This window comes from Leptopilina heterotoma, unplaced genomic scaffold (genome assembly GCF_015476425.1).
Source record: "Leptopilina heterotoma isolate Lh14 unplaced genomic scaffold, ASM1547642v1 Lhet_42, whole genome shotgun sequence".
In the NCBI taxonomy this organism is placed as follows: domain Eukaryota; kingdom Metazoa; phylum Arthropoda; class Insecta; order Hymenoptera; family Figitidae; genus Leptopilina; species Leptopilina heterotoma.
This window is the reverse complement of record NW_025111078.1, coordinates 1,012,865-1,028,999: the sequence shown is the minus strand read 5'-3', so window position 1 is coordinate 1,028,999 and position 16,135 is coordinate 1,012,865. Positions and strand designations below refer to the sequence as shown.

Sequence of the window (16,135 nt, the reverse complement as noted above, 5' to 3'; positions counted from 1 at the left end):
TCTTATTGAATGCTAAAATCTTGAATGGAATTCACAGCTGGCTTTGACGTTTAATAATGTCGTAAGCGTGGAAGGGGCAACGCAAAGTTGAATTTCACTCGGGATTATTATTTAGTTCTAGTTAAAGAAAAAAAAAAATCTTTGATTACTTTCTGTTTCGAGTCATTTATCAGACGTTGCTTTTCCATGCAGAAGTGCATTGTTCATTCGCTGACAATCAATGTCACACGTGCAGTATGTTGCACATATTGTGTCAAAGATTTCGACCCTGATGGATATACAACAACAATAATCGCTAGAGTAATTTATTATTAATAATAATAATAATTACAAATAGTTCTTTTTTCTTCTATTTCAATGTTTTATCGCACAAAGTGTTTGTCCCTTAGTTGTATAGATGCCAATTGGAGAGCTGTGATTTACTAATATATAAAATTGGTCAGTACTTTCTTTCTTATTAATTATTTTTTTATTATTAAATTACATAAAATAACTAATATTTATAACAAAAAAAGAACAAATATTAATAATAAAATAAAAAAAATATGTTTTATAATAATAATTATAAATATATTTATTTATTAAGATTAACGAAAAATTGATAATTTTACAAATCTTTACTACACTCAGTAGAGATATGGGATTTTAATTTTATCTCAGCTTTGTTGTGTTGCTTCGTATCATTATGACAATTATAATTATGATAACATACATACACGAAATTAAACAGGAAGCAAAACAAAACGTGTTTTTTTTATTTTGTTGATAATGACATACATTTTTCATTTGTTAATCATTTTTCATTACATTGTTAACTTGAAACTATAAAAAGTAAGTCAAATTGATACTAAAGAACGTTAATAAAATTAGAATTTTAATCCAACTTTTGTATCAGTTTAGTAATTTATATAGACTAAAGGAATAAAAAAAATTCAAATTATAATAAAACACGAACTTTGAAATTTAGTTTTAATTTTAGTTATAAAGGAAAATTTTTAATTATAATTTTTTGAAATATTTCAGTTTAGAAAAAAAAATCGCTGAAGTATGGCATACTCTATAAATAAACAACCCTTATTGAGGGGAATTAGCGATAGTGAATTTGAAGACGACATAGAGACTGAAATTGAAGATCCGAATATTTCTACACAAGATGAAGAACCATTTATTAGGCCACATGAACCAGTGGATAAGTAAGACAATTATTATTATTATTATTATTATTTTACTTAATAATTTATTTTATCTACACTATTTTTTGTATTATTAAACAATTTTAAAGATTTGTAAGATATCAAAGTTTAATTCATCAATTTAAAAAATTTTGTCCGCCATATTGAATCCGCCATTTTGAATTACGTAAATCTGAGGTCAAATTTGGATTCAGTGACCACAAAAACCCCCGAGTGACACATTTCAACCAAATCTGGTCAATTAATAAATTTTTGTCCGCCATATTGAATCCGCCATTTTAAATTTTGTAAATCTGATGTCAAATTCGAATTCAGTGACCCCAAAAACCCCTGAGTAACAGATTTGAGGCAAATCTGGTCAATTTTTAAAATTTTGTCCGCCATATTTAATCCGCCATTTTGAATTTTGTAAATCTGATGCCAAATATAGATTTTGTGACCCCAGAACCCCCCAGGAAAAAAATTTAAAGCAAATTTGGTCAATTAAAAAACATTGTGCGCCATATTGAATCCGACATTTTGAATTTTTAAAATTAAGTATCAAATTTGTATTCAGTGACCCCAAAAACCCCCGAGTAACAATTTTGAGGCAAATCTGGTCAATTTAAAAATTGTCCGCCATATTGAATCCTCCATTTTGAATGTTTAATATCTGAGGTAAAATTTTTATTCAGTGATCTCGAAAATTTTAAAGTACAGTTAAAAAATATTAAACAATAACATGAGTTGAGAGATTTACGGAAGTAAAATAATTTCCTAATCTCTTTAATAAAATCAGTAAAAAAAAAACTTTACCCTAGATGTACAAACGAGCTTGTCACTTTGTTTAATCCGTCAGCGCACGCAGACTTTTGCAACCCCCTATTCGACATGCAGTTCGAGATTTACTTTCTTCAGACTTGAAGGGTTTTAGTATAAAAGTTTGTTTTGAAAACAAAAAAAAAATTATCATGGATAAAGCATCAACATTTGCAGAGAAGTACAAATTTAAAATTCCCCCTCCATCCTCTAAATTTAAAATAAAGTTAAATTTAAAATTTGTTGCATATAAAAATTTTTCTCCCCAATAATCTGTGTCTAGTGGTCCTAAAACTTTGAAAACTACTGTAATAATTTCTTTTAATTGTTCCGGAACGTGCACACTGGGAACTTGAAGAAACTAAATGTATCTTACGAAATTATTATTGTATGTAGATTAAACTTATATCATACTTTTTCAGATTTCAATTTACTTATGTAGTGTTTTATTTACTTGGAATGACAACTTTAATTCCATGGTGCTTTTTCATGACAGCTGACGAGGTAAATTTGAAAAAAAAATCTGTATCTGTAAATTTTAGGATCAAATGTTAATGGCACTGAATGATAACTGTTCCTGTAAATATTTTTTTCCAGTATTGGATGTACAAATTTAGAGAGATTCGTAACGACAGTAATCACAATTATTCTATCGAGGACCAATTAGGAAAGAAAAGTGAATTACAAGCGAGCTTTATATCTTATCTTTCTGTAACCAGTTCTATTCCAAATACACTTTTCTTGATAATTAATGCATTCATAAGTAATAAGTAAGTGTTGATATAAGACTAATTAAAATACTATTATATTTTATTTATTTCATTGTAATTATTCTTTTTAGAATATCTCTCGAATTGCGAATGATAGGAACACAAGGTCTTGTTTTATTAATTTTCCTCGTCACAACAGGATTTGTCAAAGCCGACACCGATCAATGTATGTTAATCTTTCGTCTAATTCTAATTCCAAGGACACATTTGGCATAATTAATAATTAATAATTGACAGCAAAAAATATTAATTTTGTCAAAATTGGATAGTTTCAAAGTTTACAAATAAAAAATATGGTAAATACAACAATAGAAGTAATGGAGAAATTTTCAATTTCAGGGCAAAGTACATTTCTAATTATAACTCTATCCTCAGTGGCATTGATGAACAGTAAGTCAAAGTTTATTTTTCAAATCCAAAAATTTCCTTTTTGAGATTAATCTCCCCTTGGAGATAAATAATAATGAAAAACATTTTCAGTGGCAAGTGCAATATTTGGAGGAAGTCTTTTGGGAATTGTCGGAAGATTTCCGGCTAGATACATAACAGCAATGTCTGGTGGTCAAGCACTTGCGGGAATATTTGCAGCGTTGACGGAAATTTGTTCACTTTGGTTGGGTGCTAGTCCGGTTGTATCAGCATTATTGTATTTTGTTATCGGTGATGCGATGCTCTTCTTCTCTCTGATTGCCTACATCTTCTTACAGAAAGCAGTAAGTGAGGAATTTTTTCATTACTTTTCTATTATTATTATTCTCTTTGTTAATTTCTATCCGCTACATCCATATTCACCCAGATACCAGGAGCATTAGTCACTCTTGTAATAATCACCACATGTGGTACTAAGTCTAAGCTGCTTATCGAAATATGCTATGCTGGAGAATTTATTTCGTCAGCAGTATACTATTTTATTGCTATTACAATATTTGTTTATACAAATATTGTAATTTGTGCATTTGTACACTTTACAATGCTGTCGAGTGGTAACTTTTATTTAATTATGTTTTTTGGAAAACTGCAGTCCAGTAGTTGACCGATTATTTTAAATTAACTCGATTGGATAAATTACAAAAACATTTTTAAATTAAGAGTATCCTCATTGAAGGGTGTGACTCCAATGAAGTTCCCATGAGTATCTTTGCTTTATGGTCTATCAGAACTAACAGTTATGTTGTTACCAACTGTTTGAATTCCAAAACCAAGGATTTATCAGAAACACCGATTGAAATTCCATCCCTAGCTCCTGATTTAGTTAATTCATCCACTGGAGGTAGCCACTTTCTCTGACCATCGAAATCCAAATTCCCCTTCTAATGTTCAGTAGCTTCTGATGTAGCTGATTCATCCACTGGAAGTAACCACTTTCCCTGACCATCGAAATCAGACTTCCCCTTTTAATGAAAAGTGCAGATCCTCCTGGTACCCCAATTATCTTCTTTATTCCGAATCACTGAATTAGCATATTTTATTAAAGAAACCGTTTTTTTAGGATTTCTTCAAACATCATACAGTAGCTAAAACTAGACATTTGGCTGTCGAGGATGAATTCACAGTAAATGGAGACGTGTCCTTTGCACACGGACATAGGATTTCCTATCTACGTATTCTTAGGAGAATTTGGAAATATGGAGTTAGCATATTTCTGTTATTTTTTATTACAATGAGCGTGTGTCCTGCTCTCACGGTCCTAATTGAAAGTCAATATCGTGGACACGGGCACGCCTGGAATGGTATTTTATTTTGACAATTAAAAATCTGAAATTAAATAGATTAATAAATCGACCAATCTTTAAATTTGTAAACTTTTTCCAGACACCTACTTCGTTCCAGTTGTTACTTATTTATTGTTCAGTTGTGGCGATTATGCAGGTAGATTATTGTCCGGAGTTATTTTACGAGTAAGTTTTATTTTAAAATACGTATTTAGTGAACCAAAGAATTGTTTGATTAGAAATGTTTCATTAGAAACAAGTTTTGAGGATTTTGTAAATTTTTGTTTTCAGCCTAAAGGAAAACCGTGGCTTGTTATATTTTTGTGTGTCGTGAGGGCGGCATTTATACCAGCATTTTTGTATTGCAATGTACAGCCGAGACATAATTTGCCCGTTTACATTGAAAGTGATCTCATTTACATTTTAATGACGATTGTCTTTGCTCTCAGCAATGGTTACTTGTGCAACATTATCTTCATTTTAGTTCCCACGTAAGTTTTCATTTTACAATTGCATTTATAATTATAAATTACAAATCTTATGAGTATCCTCACTAAACAGTGGGACTAAGGTTACCATAAGTAGCTCTAACCCCTTCCTAGAAAAGGAGTCAGCTACTTCCAAAACAGATCCGTCCTCCAGAACTCTAATTCTCCGAATGAAAAATATGTTCTCTCTTTACAGGGTGGTCGAACCTCAAGAAAGAGAAATCGCATCCGCGATGACTGGAGGTTTCCTAGGTTTAGGAATAACGATTGGCTCGGCCATGAGTCTTGCTCTAGTGAGAGCAATTTAAAATTTTATTTACCTGATCGAAATTAGCATTCACTGCCTTTTGCATTTGCTGTTTCAGAAAAAAAAAATTACCAAACAAATCCAGTTGCCTTATTCTAATATCTTTGTATTTACAATTAATATTTTGTAAGCTTTTTCTAATTGATTTTATACGAACTGAAATTTGTATACTCTTAGTATGAAACTATTTATTTTTACAAGTCGACTTTTCACAAATCGACAAGTATTTTCAAATTCTTTTAAATTTTAGAAAAACTATTTTTTAATGTCATTAACTTTAGTCTCGACTTTTGTTATATATCTTAAGAAAATTCTTCAAATCCACAAGAAGAGAATTTTAGGGGTCACGCCACTTTGAATGCCTGAACATTGGACGTTTTAAAAAAAAATATTTTGACAAAACTGTTAAAGCGGAAAACTTATTATTTATTCTCTTAAAGTACTTGTAGTTAGCTTTAGAAAAAATATAACGAAATTGAAAAGTATTTAAAAACTGACCTGAAAATGTAGTCTGCAGTTTAGGATTAGAAACTGACGGGAATACAGCATCGGATTCTAATGATCATAACTTCTATATTGAGATATTTTCAAAAAGGACAATTAGGATTAATTTTTAGCAAAGTTCAGAGTGGCGTAACCTAATTTTATTAACAAAAATTTTTTTTTGGAAAAACAAAGAGAAAATAGAGTTTTAATTAGGTTAGTACTTGAATGCGCACATTCCACTATTCATTCATTAAGAATTTAAATGTGAAAACTGCGATAATTTTCAAAACCGGAAATCAAAGTATCGAGTCTTATAGAACTTAAAAAAAATTCTCATACTACTTTAAGTTTAGAATGACAAACCTATGAGCGTTGGTAAAGAAAATTTGTGAGTAATTTTCGACTTACTGTATTGTATGCCTGAAATAGTAGATTTTCGTTTTAAAACTAAATATTCGTCAATCTAGTCATTGTGATATGATATAACAAATTTTTTTTTAGAAATTAAGTACCATGCCTTGTTGGTAAAAGCAATTGTTTTTCGTAGAATTACAAAATCTGTTAAGTTAACATTAAATTTATTATAGAGTATATTATATTTAACTTTGTACAATATTGAAGAAAAATGATGTGAATACATTTACTAATCAGTGATTCCAATAAATGAAACAAATGATAATTTTACTTTCATGTGTGCCACACGGATCAATCTTTTTGTGCTCCAGTCAGTTAAATAAATAATCAAATAACAAAAATTTGGTCTCACTGAAGCTCACACGAATCTCATGATCTGTATTGTTTCTCTTTGTCGGTGAGAGGGACATAGACGACACCCATCAACGATTTGCTCTTAATTTCACCATCTACAGTCTTGTCGATTTGGAACAATTCCTGGTCGCCTCTTTCGGGTCCCACTGGAACAATCAGCCGGCCACCTGGCGCCAATTGGTCAATTAACTGTAAATTTTTGCAAGAAATATTTATTACACTGATAACAACTGATTTATTATACTAAAAAAAATATTTGTTACGCTAAAAAAAATATTTATTACATTACAAAAAATAATTATTCCACTAATTTCGAAAAAGAAAACTTTACTAACCGCCTGAGGTAATTCTTTTGCAGCCGCTCCAACGTGAATTGCATCATAGGGTCCTCGTGATTCATATCCTAATCGACCGTCCCCAACTGCAGGAGTTAAATAATTATTATTTACTATATAGTTGATTTTTTCTTCCGTTGTTGAATTTTGTTGATATTCTTTTAATCGATTATCGGAAGTGTAATAAATGTAACACTATTTCATTAGATGTGCAATTCAAGAAAAAAGAAATATTGCTTATAATTCATTGTCAATTCCAATGGTTAACTTCTGTTGTAAAACTAGGAAAGGATGCAACTAACAAACGGGACCAAACCCATTGTTACGTTATGTTGTCCGTTAGATAAATAGTCAAGAAGATGAATTTAATTTTGAAATTCCGTGTTCACACAATTAAAATTAGAATCGTTTAGAAATTTACCAACTAGTTCAACATTAGTGGCGAGAAGATCCGGATTCCCTTGCCTAATGTTCCGCTCGGCCATTTCTTTCAGTTCGGGAATATGATCAACACCTACAGCTAAACCATCTGGACTCAACATCATTCCCATACATGCCGTTAAATATCCAGATCCTGATCCCACGTCGAGGGCTCGATTACCATTCCGTAGTTTATCTTCCAGTAGCTCCAGGGCATGTGCATGCTAAACAGATTTATGATTTTTTATTCCAAAACCTTAAGTCCCTAAATTATAATGAAGTGACTTTCAAATTACTAGAATATAAAATACTGTAACGATTGTAAGTTTCGTTTAATGAAATGAATAATATTTTTTACTTTTCGTTTACCATGTGTGGGGCACTTATGGTGACACCATAACCAATTCCTTGGGGGGAATCAACATAGGCATGTTCCAATTGAGTATAAGATCCTCTATCGACAGCCAGCATTGCGTCATACACTCTTTGTGTCTTAATTACCTTCGTTTCTAAAAGTCAATATTTGGAAAAAATAATTGGGTAACGTTACCTAATCTGTTGTAACTATTCGGACATAATCAGCATTTTTTAAATTAAAATAACACTTTAAATGTAAAAGCTTCTGTAGAAAAGAGTAAGACAGTAAGATCTGTGTAAGATTAAAATAAATATTAACACTTAAAATAACTAAATGTGAAAATAAACAAAAAGTAGATCATAACCTAATAGAATATTCTTATTCCACTCACTTTTGAGATACTGCAATAATTCCGCATTGCTGTTGGCTTGAAAACGTGCAAAGAATGCCATTTCGTGAACACAAAATGATAATAATGTCACGACTGTTGTAATTAAAAGAATTTTTACGGTATTTACATTCTGAAATGGCAATTGAGTAACGTCAACCATGAAGATTAGTTTCAATCTCGTTTTCTGACAGTAATTTAAACTTACTTCAATTGTTCAATTTCGTAAAAATTGTTAAATCTATTTTCAATAATTTTTTTCCAAATAATAGGAAGGGTGGGAAAAATTTGCATTAGAAAGAATGTTTTGATAAAATATCGATAGTATTCATAACCCTTCAATTGTTGGTATTGTAATATTCTCTCTAGAAGTTTATAGAAATTCTCTCCTGAGATATCTGGCGGGAATATTTAAATGTTCCTTTCTTTTTCGCGTTACGGTATAGCAGCCTCAAAGCTAAATTAAACTACAAATAAGTAAAATTTTATTCAAATGAATTAAATTCTATCTGGAATTTTTGTTGAGGTTTAAAAAAATTTTTTGGGAGTTTGGGTTTCGTTTTGAAGACAGAAGAAGAAACAGTATAAAATAGACTTTTATTATTAACATTCGATTAAAATAGTTTTGCAAAATATATATTAACTTTGTATTTAAATAAATCTATAACTCGTTTTAATAATGTACCAGAGAAGGCGAAGAGTATTTTACAATTTTTACTAAAAACTATTCCTATGCGGTGTAATTAATCGTTAATTTTCAGGTTTCTTAAGTTGACTGCTAGCATCAGTGAGAGGTACATAGGAAACTTGCATCAGTTTCTGTTTCGAAATCACACCGTCTTTTGATTTGTCAACTTGAAGTAGATCCTGGAATCTTTGAAATCCTTCCACAGCCACCACGGGGCAAATTAGTCGACCACCCGGTGCTAATTGATCAATAAGCTGTAAAAACAGGAATTCAATTACAAATTAAGAAAATAAATATCTGGGTTCGACAATCCAAGTCGCGGATCTTAAAAGTGGAGCAGTTTTTCTAATATTATAACTGAGCCTAATGTTTATTTTTTAAATTAATGCACAAACATACTTTTTGTGGTAGAGAGTCAGCAGCAGCCCCGACGTGAATTGCATCATAAGGTCCGTCAGTCTCAAATCCTTGTCTGCCATCAGCCACTATACAGGCGCATTCAGAATGACCAGTTGTTAGTATTCTGTTTAATTTTAGGTGCACAGCAAAGCCATTTGTATCATTTGATTCCTCATGATAACGTACCTACTTCTAAAATTGTCACGACCCTGGCAAAATATTATCTCTTGAGAGCCTTTAATGGAAATAATTTTTTGGTAACTAAATTTAAAAGTTAAACTAATCTTTTTAGGTAAACGAAAACATTTTTAGTAATCTCAAAAGGATATTTTCACCAGGGTTGCAAAAAGCAGTGCAAACTAATTTTTTGGTGTTAGACTTTCTGTTAAGGACAAAGTGATAACTTTGTGTTCAGGACAAATGACCACTTTCTGTTATGAACGACTGACCACTTTGTGTTAAGGACAAGTGACAACTTTGTGTCCAGGACAAGTGACCACTCTGAACCTAGCTTGATTGTCAACAATAATTTTAACTTTCTTGAAGATCAGTGTCAACAAGTGACCACTTTGTGTGAAGGACGAGTTATAACTTTGTCTAAAGGACAAGTGATCACTTTGACCTCGAATACGACGAAGGAAAACGCAGCAGTAATTTTGTCACTGTGTAGAAAATTGTTATAGACATGTGACCATTTTCGTTTAAGGACAAGTGATAACTTTCTCTAAAAGACAAGTGACCAGTTTGAATTAAATTTGACGAATGTTAGGCGCAACAAGACTGCTATATGGTTTTTTAGAAAATTATTAATAACAAGTGCCCACTTTCTGTAGAGGTCAATATTTTTTGTCCAAAGGACAAGTGATTACTTTGAACGAAATAAGACGATAGCAATTGGCAACAGCAACTTTGTTACCATCTAGGAGATTACGAAAAGTTACCACTTGGTATCGTGGACAAATTAAATAATAAACAATTGTCCACTCGAAAACAATTTTCCAGTATTTAATAATTAAAAGCCATCATCAGTGATAAGTGATGATCATCATCAGTCATGATGATAAAATACCTCCCATAAGAAGCAATGCTCGTACCCATCAATCGCGGTACACTTTTTTTGACGATTCGGATTCTTGTAACCACAGCAATGTCACGGGTCGGTGTCTAAGACCAAATGGCCCACATGTGACAAACATCACAATCTATTTTTCTCATGAATTTAATTTTACATTTTAACTCTAAATCATGTAAGTGGGTAAAAGAATGCAATACGAAATGGAATGAATTACAATAATTGCCATGAATCCTTGCAAAAGTATCTCACCTACAAATTTGACGCGACCATCCCTCAATAAATGGGGACAGTCCGCCTGAATATTTTTCGTCGCAATTTCGATAAGTTCAGGGATATGTTCAACTCCAACGACTCTTCCCTTTGGTCCCACCATAAATCCCATGCAAGCCGTTAAATATCCTGATCCTGAGCCAATGTCAAGAGCAACTCCTCCATCCTTCAGGTGATCGGAAAGTATAGATAAAGCATAGGCGTGCTACAAATGAAACATAATGACAATTATATTTAAAAATAACTCGATGATAAAAGAAATTACTACGAAATTTCGAAAAACACAATATGTCAAAATGATAGACACTTTTCTCAGATAAAAATCAAAATTGTATCTTGTAATAGTTTTCTAATTATGTACCTTGTGGAATTAAATATTTACCATGTGCGGTGCGCTAATTGTGACGTTGTAACCAATTCTCCGGGGACGATCTAAATAGGGATCGGCATCGTGGCAAAATCTTCCCCTGTCAACTGCTATCATTGCAGCTTCAGCACTTGTCGTCGCCAGAATACCAGCCTCTGAGATAAAAAATTTTATTTATTACATCTATTAAATAAAATATGTGTTGACTAAGGGGAATTGTTTAATTACCTTTTAATTTTATAATCATTTCCTGATTAGAACTCCCATTGCAGTGCCATGCCATTCTGTATCAATAGTACAAACAACTGCAAACAAATATTTCACTATTAAAAACTTCCATGTGATACAAAAAATAAATATATTTTTATTGTCCTGTGAAAGAAAATCAAATGAAGAAAATGATAAAACATTGTTGTACTTTCATTATCTTCTATTTCGAAAGAATTATTTGATTTATTCATTTCTAACTTGTATATGCAACTTCTGACATTTTGAAGCTAAATGGAAAATGAAAATTGATGAAAATTAGTTTGGTTTAAAGTTATGCAACACATCATGTCACATATTTATTTTTTCTCTGATAATTAGATACAAAATTGCGAATTTTACATATTGTGAAATAGACAAACAAACTAATGGAATTAGAAAATCAACGAAATGAAGAATTTACACTTCGAAAGAAATTGTTTTGGAAACTTATGCTACATATTTAAATGAAATATCTTTAATTATTTTCCAGGTGAAATAAATTTTCTATACTTTTATTATGAAAGTTATAAAAATCAAGGTTGCAGGATAATTTTGTAGTGATTCGCGTACAAGATAAACAAGAAAATAATTAGCGCTTAAAACGTAGTAAATTTAATAAAATTTACGACTTGTAAGTTATTATAATGCTTATTTTTGTAGTAAATAAATTATGAAAGTATTAATTTATATTTAGAATTTTAATAACTGGTTTAAGAAATAATGATTTATTTTATTTATTAATTTTTGTTTTAGAGACTATTTTTTTGGAACAAACTTTAAAAAAGTTGTTTATGTAAAAAAAGCATTAAAAAAGCTTTCCGGTTGGTGAAAAAATAAGACATTATATTGTAACTTTTTTACGCTCTTAATAAAAATAAGGTGTTTATAAATAATACCCTATAATTACACAAAAAAAATTCCATGTGCTTTGAATTAAAAATTGTTTTTTTGTATAGCAGCAGTGTGTATAAAAACATATTTAAACAAATTTACAAACATTTTTGCATGTCCTATATATAGAGAAGTTAAAGGAAAATTTAATCGTCTCGACTCTTTTCGTTGTCACACAAATTACCTCCACTCTATTCGCTCACAAACGCTGTACGTACGTCCAATTAAAATCTAATTATTCAATCACCTATAATTTTCCATTTTAGTGTAATAAAAATCATGTACGAATTCATTGCGAGATAAGAGGAGTTCAACTCACATGGTCTCGCGACCGATTCGCGTAAAGACAATGAGAAAATCACAGAAGGAGAATATTATTGTTTAGAGCGGCAAGTGTGTGTGACAGAAAAAAAGTGAAAGAACTGAAAAGTCATTACTGTTTCAAAATTCGTTCAGGCAGTAACAGTTTTTGAATTTATTAAATTAGGAGGCAATTTTTTGCAAAAGTTAATTGAACTTACAAGAATTTATTTCTTACTTTTCTTTTCATAGAAGTATTTTTTCTTCTTTCTTTTATCAAACCGATTTCCGAGGTTTGGTCAAAAAAATAGTTTTCGAGAATTGCTCTTGACGACTGTTCACAAATGTAATCGATAAATTGTGATCTTGTACAATTAAAGTGAAAAATATATGAAGAATTTTTTGAAATTAAAATTTTAATAAGAAGGAAGTAAGAATGTCTGAGAAAAAAGTAATGCCTCCGATACCGGGGAAAAGTCGACAATATTTAGCTGCAACTACAGGTCTGTAAGAATTAAATAATAAATTTTTTAACAAAATATTAATTCCAAATTACTTTCTTAAATGATTTAAAGTTTGAGAACATCAGACATAGGAAAACGTTTAATTTTGTGTTTTATTTTCTATCGTATGATTGTATTTTAAAAGTATTTAAAATTATATTTGCAATGTAATTTTTTCAGAAAAGTAGATGGTCAATTTGATAAAAATTTGAAACTTGTGCGAATCATTAAAAAATCTTATATAATATTGAACATGAACTTGACAAAGGTTGGAGCGAAAGATGCTCTATAATTTTGATAATATGATGATATTCAGTTATTAGAAATCTTCGTGATACAAAGTAGTAATTATATCGTTGACAGGAACGTTCCTTCCACTTTTCATTAAAAATCTTCACTTTCAACTTAACAAAAAAAATATCTTCCTACAAAGAAGATTATTTTTTCGTTGGTATTGATTTTAATTAAATAACCAAGATTTCTTGAAAAGATTTTTCGGGATTTCCTGAAAATTATCGAGAAACCAAGGTTTCTGGAATTATTCTGGACATTTTCAGGGAAATCACTCCCAGAGGATTTCCAAAAACCGAAATTCCTGAATTCCACTCCCGGAGATTTTCTGGAAAATATCAGAAAACTATGATGCAGAAATATTATTCCTAGCATTTTTCGATAAACACTTCCAGAGAACTTCTGGAATTCAAGATTTCTGGATGGACAGGAATTATTCCTTAAGGTTTTCCGAAATCCTCTCACGATGATTTTCTCGAAAATATCAGGAAACCAAGATTTCGATTAATGTTAGAGATAATTCCGAAAAACGCACAGAATTTCCAGAAACCAATATTTCCCGAAGGACATGAATTATTCCCACGGTATTCCGGATTACACTCCTGGAGATTTTCGGGAAAATATCAGGAAACAAAGATGTTTGTCATTATCCCTAACATTTTTGGGAAAACCCGTCCAGAGAATTTCCAGAAAGCAATATTTCCGGACAGGTAGGAATTGTTCCCACGGTTTTCCAAAATCCACTCCCGAAGTTTTTTTCCCGGAAATATCAAAAAACCGAGATTTCCGGAAACTTCCCAAGATATTTCTGATCATTTCAAAGCGATTTCCAAAAAAGTTTGCGAAAGTTGTCAACGATTCCAACAAAAACCATCTCGATAAGATAATTGTTCCCTTGATCAAAAATCACAAAAATACTTGATGGGGAATTCCGTTCATTTAAAAAATAACCTTTTTTTCTCAATTTCAGTGAGTCTATCAGCCCTGGCTTATGGAACATCACTAGGATGGGTGGCTCCCGTCCTCCCGCGTCTCTTGAGCCAGGACACACCAGTGGGAAGTGAACCCATGACAGACGAGACAGCCTCCTGGCTAATTAGCGCCCTATGCCTGGGTGGCTTAGTAATGACTCCAATCTTAGGACCACTTGCCGAGAAATTTGGAAGAAAATTTGTCGGCTGCCTGATAGCATTGCCCTTGGTACTTAGTTGGCTCCTAAAGATTTTCGCACAAGACTCAAGTTATCTCATAGCCGCGAGATTCGTTGCCGGTTGCGGTGGTGCTGGATGCATTTTTATCATCTCCCTCTACATTTCCGAGACGACAAGCGACGCAATTCGAGGGACGGCCGGAAGTTTTTTGGTTCTCTTTCTAAATATTGGAATTCTCCTCTCATATATCATTGGACCGATATTATCATTCAAATTCTTTGGCATTGTTTGCCTTTGTCTGCCCGTATTTTATCTCGGCTGCTTTGTCTTCCTGCCGGAAACACCTGTGTACTTAATTAGAAATAATAGACTTAATGATGCAATCAAGTGAGTTGAAAACAAATTTAATTTTTTTCTCTTTCCTGTTTTATCACAACGAACTTTTTTAACAATATTTTACCAATTCTTTTTGCTTCCCTATCCTTCCCCCTAAAGGAAAAAAGCTATTCCTTCCTCCTAAAGGAAGAAAGCTTCCCTCAGGAGGAAGGAAAAAAATTATCGAATAGTCTCCAGATGTTTTTAATTCCAGATCATTGTCATGGTTGAAGGGGGGAAACAAGGCGGCGATCGAACAGGAATTGGCGTACCTTCAGGGACAGGTAAAGGAGACGAGTTTTTCGAAATCGTCAAAACTTTCCGATCTCTTTAAGGAGAAGGGAACAGTTAAGGGACTGATTATAGCATTCATTCTTTTGGGTGGACAACAAATGTGTGGAATGTTCGTGATGGTAAATTGTTTAAGTAAATTGTTTAACTAAATTTTAATCCCTATTGGGGAAAAATACTCAATACAGTTTCATTTTTCCAGCTGAGTTATGCGACGAAAATTTTTGAAATGTCCGGCAGTTCAATATCACCGGATATATCGACGATCATCATTGGAATAATGCAACTAATTGGCTCCTATATTTCGACATTCCTCATCGAAAGGGCGGGAAGAAAATTACTGACCATTATCTCCTGTGGACTGATGTGCACTTGTCATGTTGTTCTCGGAATCTTTTGTCACTTTCAAGCTAGGGATTATGATCTAACGTCAATTGGATGGATTCCGGTGATTGCTCTGTCGACTTTTGTCCTGGCTCACTGTTTAGGTTTGGGTCCCGTACCATTTATTGTGGTGTCGGAAATTTTCAAACCTGACGTTGCGAGTTTAGCGAGTTCGATATCATTGAGTTCACTGTGGATTCTCCTCTTTCTGATAGTGAAATTCTTCGCTTCATTGATGGCACTAATTGGAATTGCTAATTGTTTTTTCCTTCTAGCTGTATTTTGTGCTTGTACACTATTTCTAACGGTGGTAATGGTTCCGGAGACGAAGGGACGAACTATCGAATCTATTTTCAATGAACTTAACGGAACGACACAATCTAACGTTAAGGCTTAGTTTATATAATTTAGTACAAATTTTTGTAACTTATAACTAGGATTTGAATTATGATTACTATTTTTATTTTGTTATTACTATTATCATCATTATTGTTATAATACGATAGTAATTATTCCAAAACGTTTATCTAGCGAAAGTGTTGAATTCCAAAACGTTTATCTAGCGAAACTAAAATTCCAAAACGTTTATCTTCAACGAAAGTGTAAATACAAAAATAATATTTTGATCTTACCTTCAAAATTGAAAAATCAAGAATGACAGTCAACCAGCACTTATTTTTTAAGATCCATGATCATATGAAATAATTTCGGAAATAGAATTCGAATCGATTACACAAAATTAAAACTGTAAAAGAAATTTTTACATTTCTTGGAGAAAAAAAAGACGAGTATTCACCTGACTTGAAAGAAAAGCACTGACCTCATTCCCATGGAAAATAAATAGAAACAAAGAGTATCGAGCGCCGCATTGCGAGCAA

At 31.9% G+C, this 16,135-nt stretch overlaps 4 protein-coding genes across 5 annotated transcripts; 2 read left to right on the top strand and 2 right to left on the bottom strand.

Moving 5' to 3' along the window:
- Positions 1-12: 12 nt before the first annotated feature.
- On the top strand, positions 13-6,206 carry LOC122506577 (equilibrative nucleoside transporter 1). The gene is made up of 11 exons (XM_043618849.1): positions 13-438; positions 1,024-1,193; positions 2,414-2,495; positions 2,589-2,761; positions 2,833-2,927; positions 3,101-3,151; positions 3,242-3,474; positions 4,251-4,491; positions 4,574-4,659; positions 4,765-4,964; positions 5,158-6,206. Exons 2-11 carry the CDS (start codon positions 1,048-1,050, stop codon positions 5,267-5,269), a joined length of 1,419 nt encoding a protein of 472 aa, XP_043474784.1. The 5' UTR covers positions 13-438; positions 1,024-1,047; the 3' UTR covers positions 5,270-6,206.
- A 109-nt stretch (positions 6,207-6,315) lies between these two features.
- LOC122506583 (protein-L-isoaspartate(D-aspartate) O-methyltransferase-like) lies at positions 6,316-8,377 on the bottom strand. Of its 2 annotated transcripts, XM_043618857.1 has the most exons (6): positions 8,232-8,364; positions 8,027-8,156; positions 7,647-7,786; positions 7,279-7,501; positions 6,858-6,943; positions 6,316-6,711 (listed from the first exon to the last, which is right to left on the bottom strand). In XM_043618857.1, the coding sequence occupies exons 2-6, from the start codon at positions 8,085-8,087 to the stop codon at positions 6,538-6,540; spliced, it is 684 nt and encodes a 227-aa protein (XP_043474792.1). In that variant the 5' UTR covers positions 8,088-8,156; positions 8,232-8,364; the 3' UTR covers positions 6,316-6,537. The 2 variants fall into 2 exon arrangements, with proteins under 2 accessions (XP_043474792.1, XP_043474791.1); XM_043618856.1 differs by having other exon boundaries at positions 8,027-8,377.
- A 224-nt stretch (positions 8,378-8,601) lies between these two features.
- On the bottom strand, positions 8,602-16,122 carry LOC122506584 (protein-L-isoaspartate(D-aspartate) O-methyltransferase-like). Its single transcript, XM_043618858.1, has 6 exons — positions 15,890-16,122; positions 11,051-11,127; positions 10,838-10,977; positions 10,435-10,660; positions 9,111-9,196; positions 8,602-8,965 (listed from the first exon to the last, which is right to left on the bottom strand). Exons 2-6 carry the CDS (start codon positions 11,103-11,105, stop codon positions 8,774-8,776), a joined length of 699 nt encoding a protein of 232 aa, XP_043474793.1. The 5' UTR covers positions 11,106-11,127; positions 15,890-16,122; the 3' UTR covers positions 8,602-8,773.
- On the top strand, positions 12,078-15,891 carry LOC122506578 (facilitated trehalose transporter Tret1-like). The gene is made up of 4 exons (XM_043618850.1): positions 12,078-12,765; positions 14,027-14,594; positions 14,797-14,995; positions 15,076-15,891. Exons 1-4 carry the CDS (start codon positions 12,699-12,701, stop codon positions 15,652-15,654), a joined length of 1,413 nt encoding a protein of 470 aa, XP_043474785.1. The 5' UTR covers positions 12,078-12,698; the 3' UTR covers positions 15,655-15,891.
- Positions 16,123-16,135: the final 13 nt, after the last annotated feature.

What these genes read in the sequence shown, in the direction of transcription:
- LOC122506577 (XM_043618849.1), top strand. Translation starts at nt 1,048, where the DNA reads ATGGCATACTCTATAAATAAACAACCCTTATTGAGGGGAATTAGCGAT. An exon ending in TTTTCATGACAGCTGACGAG is followed by an intron (nt 2,496 to 2,588) that starts GTAAATTTGAAA and finishes ATTTTTTTCCAG; the next exon opens with TATTGGATGTACAAATTTAG. An exon ending in AATGCATTCATAAGTAATAA is followed by an intron (nt 2,762 to 2,832) that starts GTAAGTGTTGAT and finishes TATTCTTTTTAG; the next exon opens with AATATCTCTCGAATTGCGAA.
- LOC122506583 (XM_043618856.1), bottom strand. Translation starts at nt 8,186, where the DNA reads ATGGTTGACGTTACTCAATTGCCATTTCAGAATGTAAATACCGTAAAA. An exon ending in CCATAAGTGCCCCACACATG is followed by an intron (nt 7,502 to 7,646) that starts GTAAACGAAAAG and finishes AAATCTGTTTAG; the next exon opens with CATGCACATGCCCTGGAGCT. An exon ending in CAAAAGAATTACCTCAGGCG is followed by an intron (nt 6,712 to 6,857) that starts GTTAGTAAAGTT and finishes AAAAATTTACAG; the next exon opens with TTAATTGACCAATTGGCGCC.
- LOC122506584 (XM_043618858.1), bottom strand. Translation starts at nt 11,105, where the DNA reads ATGGCATGGCACTGCAATGGGAGTTCTAATCAGGAAATGATTATAAAA. An exon ending in AATGATTATAAAATTAAAAG is followed by an intron (nt 10,978 to 11,050) that starts GTAATTAAACAA and finishes TTTTTATCTCAG; the next exon opens with AGGCTGGTATTCTGGCGACG. An exon ending in TGGTCGCGTCAAATTTGTAG is followed by an intron (nt 9,197 to 10,434) that starts GTGAGATACTTT and finishes GCGCCTGTATAG; the next exon opens with TGGCTGATGGCAGACAAGGA.
- LOC122506578 (XM_043618850.1), top strand. Translation starts at nt 12,699, where the DNA reads ATGTCTGAGAAAAAAGTAATGCCTCCGATACCGGGGAAAAGTCGACAA. An exon ending in AGACTTAATGATGCAATCAA is followed by an intron (nt 14,595 to 14,796) that starts GTGAGTTGAAAA and finishes TTTTAATTCCAG; the next exon opens with ATCATTGTCATGGTTGAAGG. An exon ending in TGTGTGGAATGTTCGTGATG is followed by an intron (nt 14,996 to 15,075) that starts GTAAATTGTTTA and finishes TCATTTTTCCAG; the next exon opens with CTGAGTTATGCGACGAAAAT.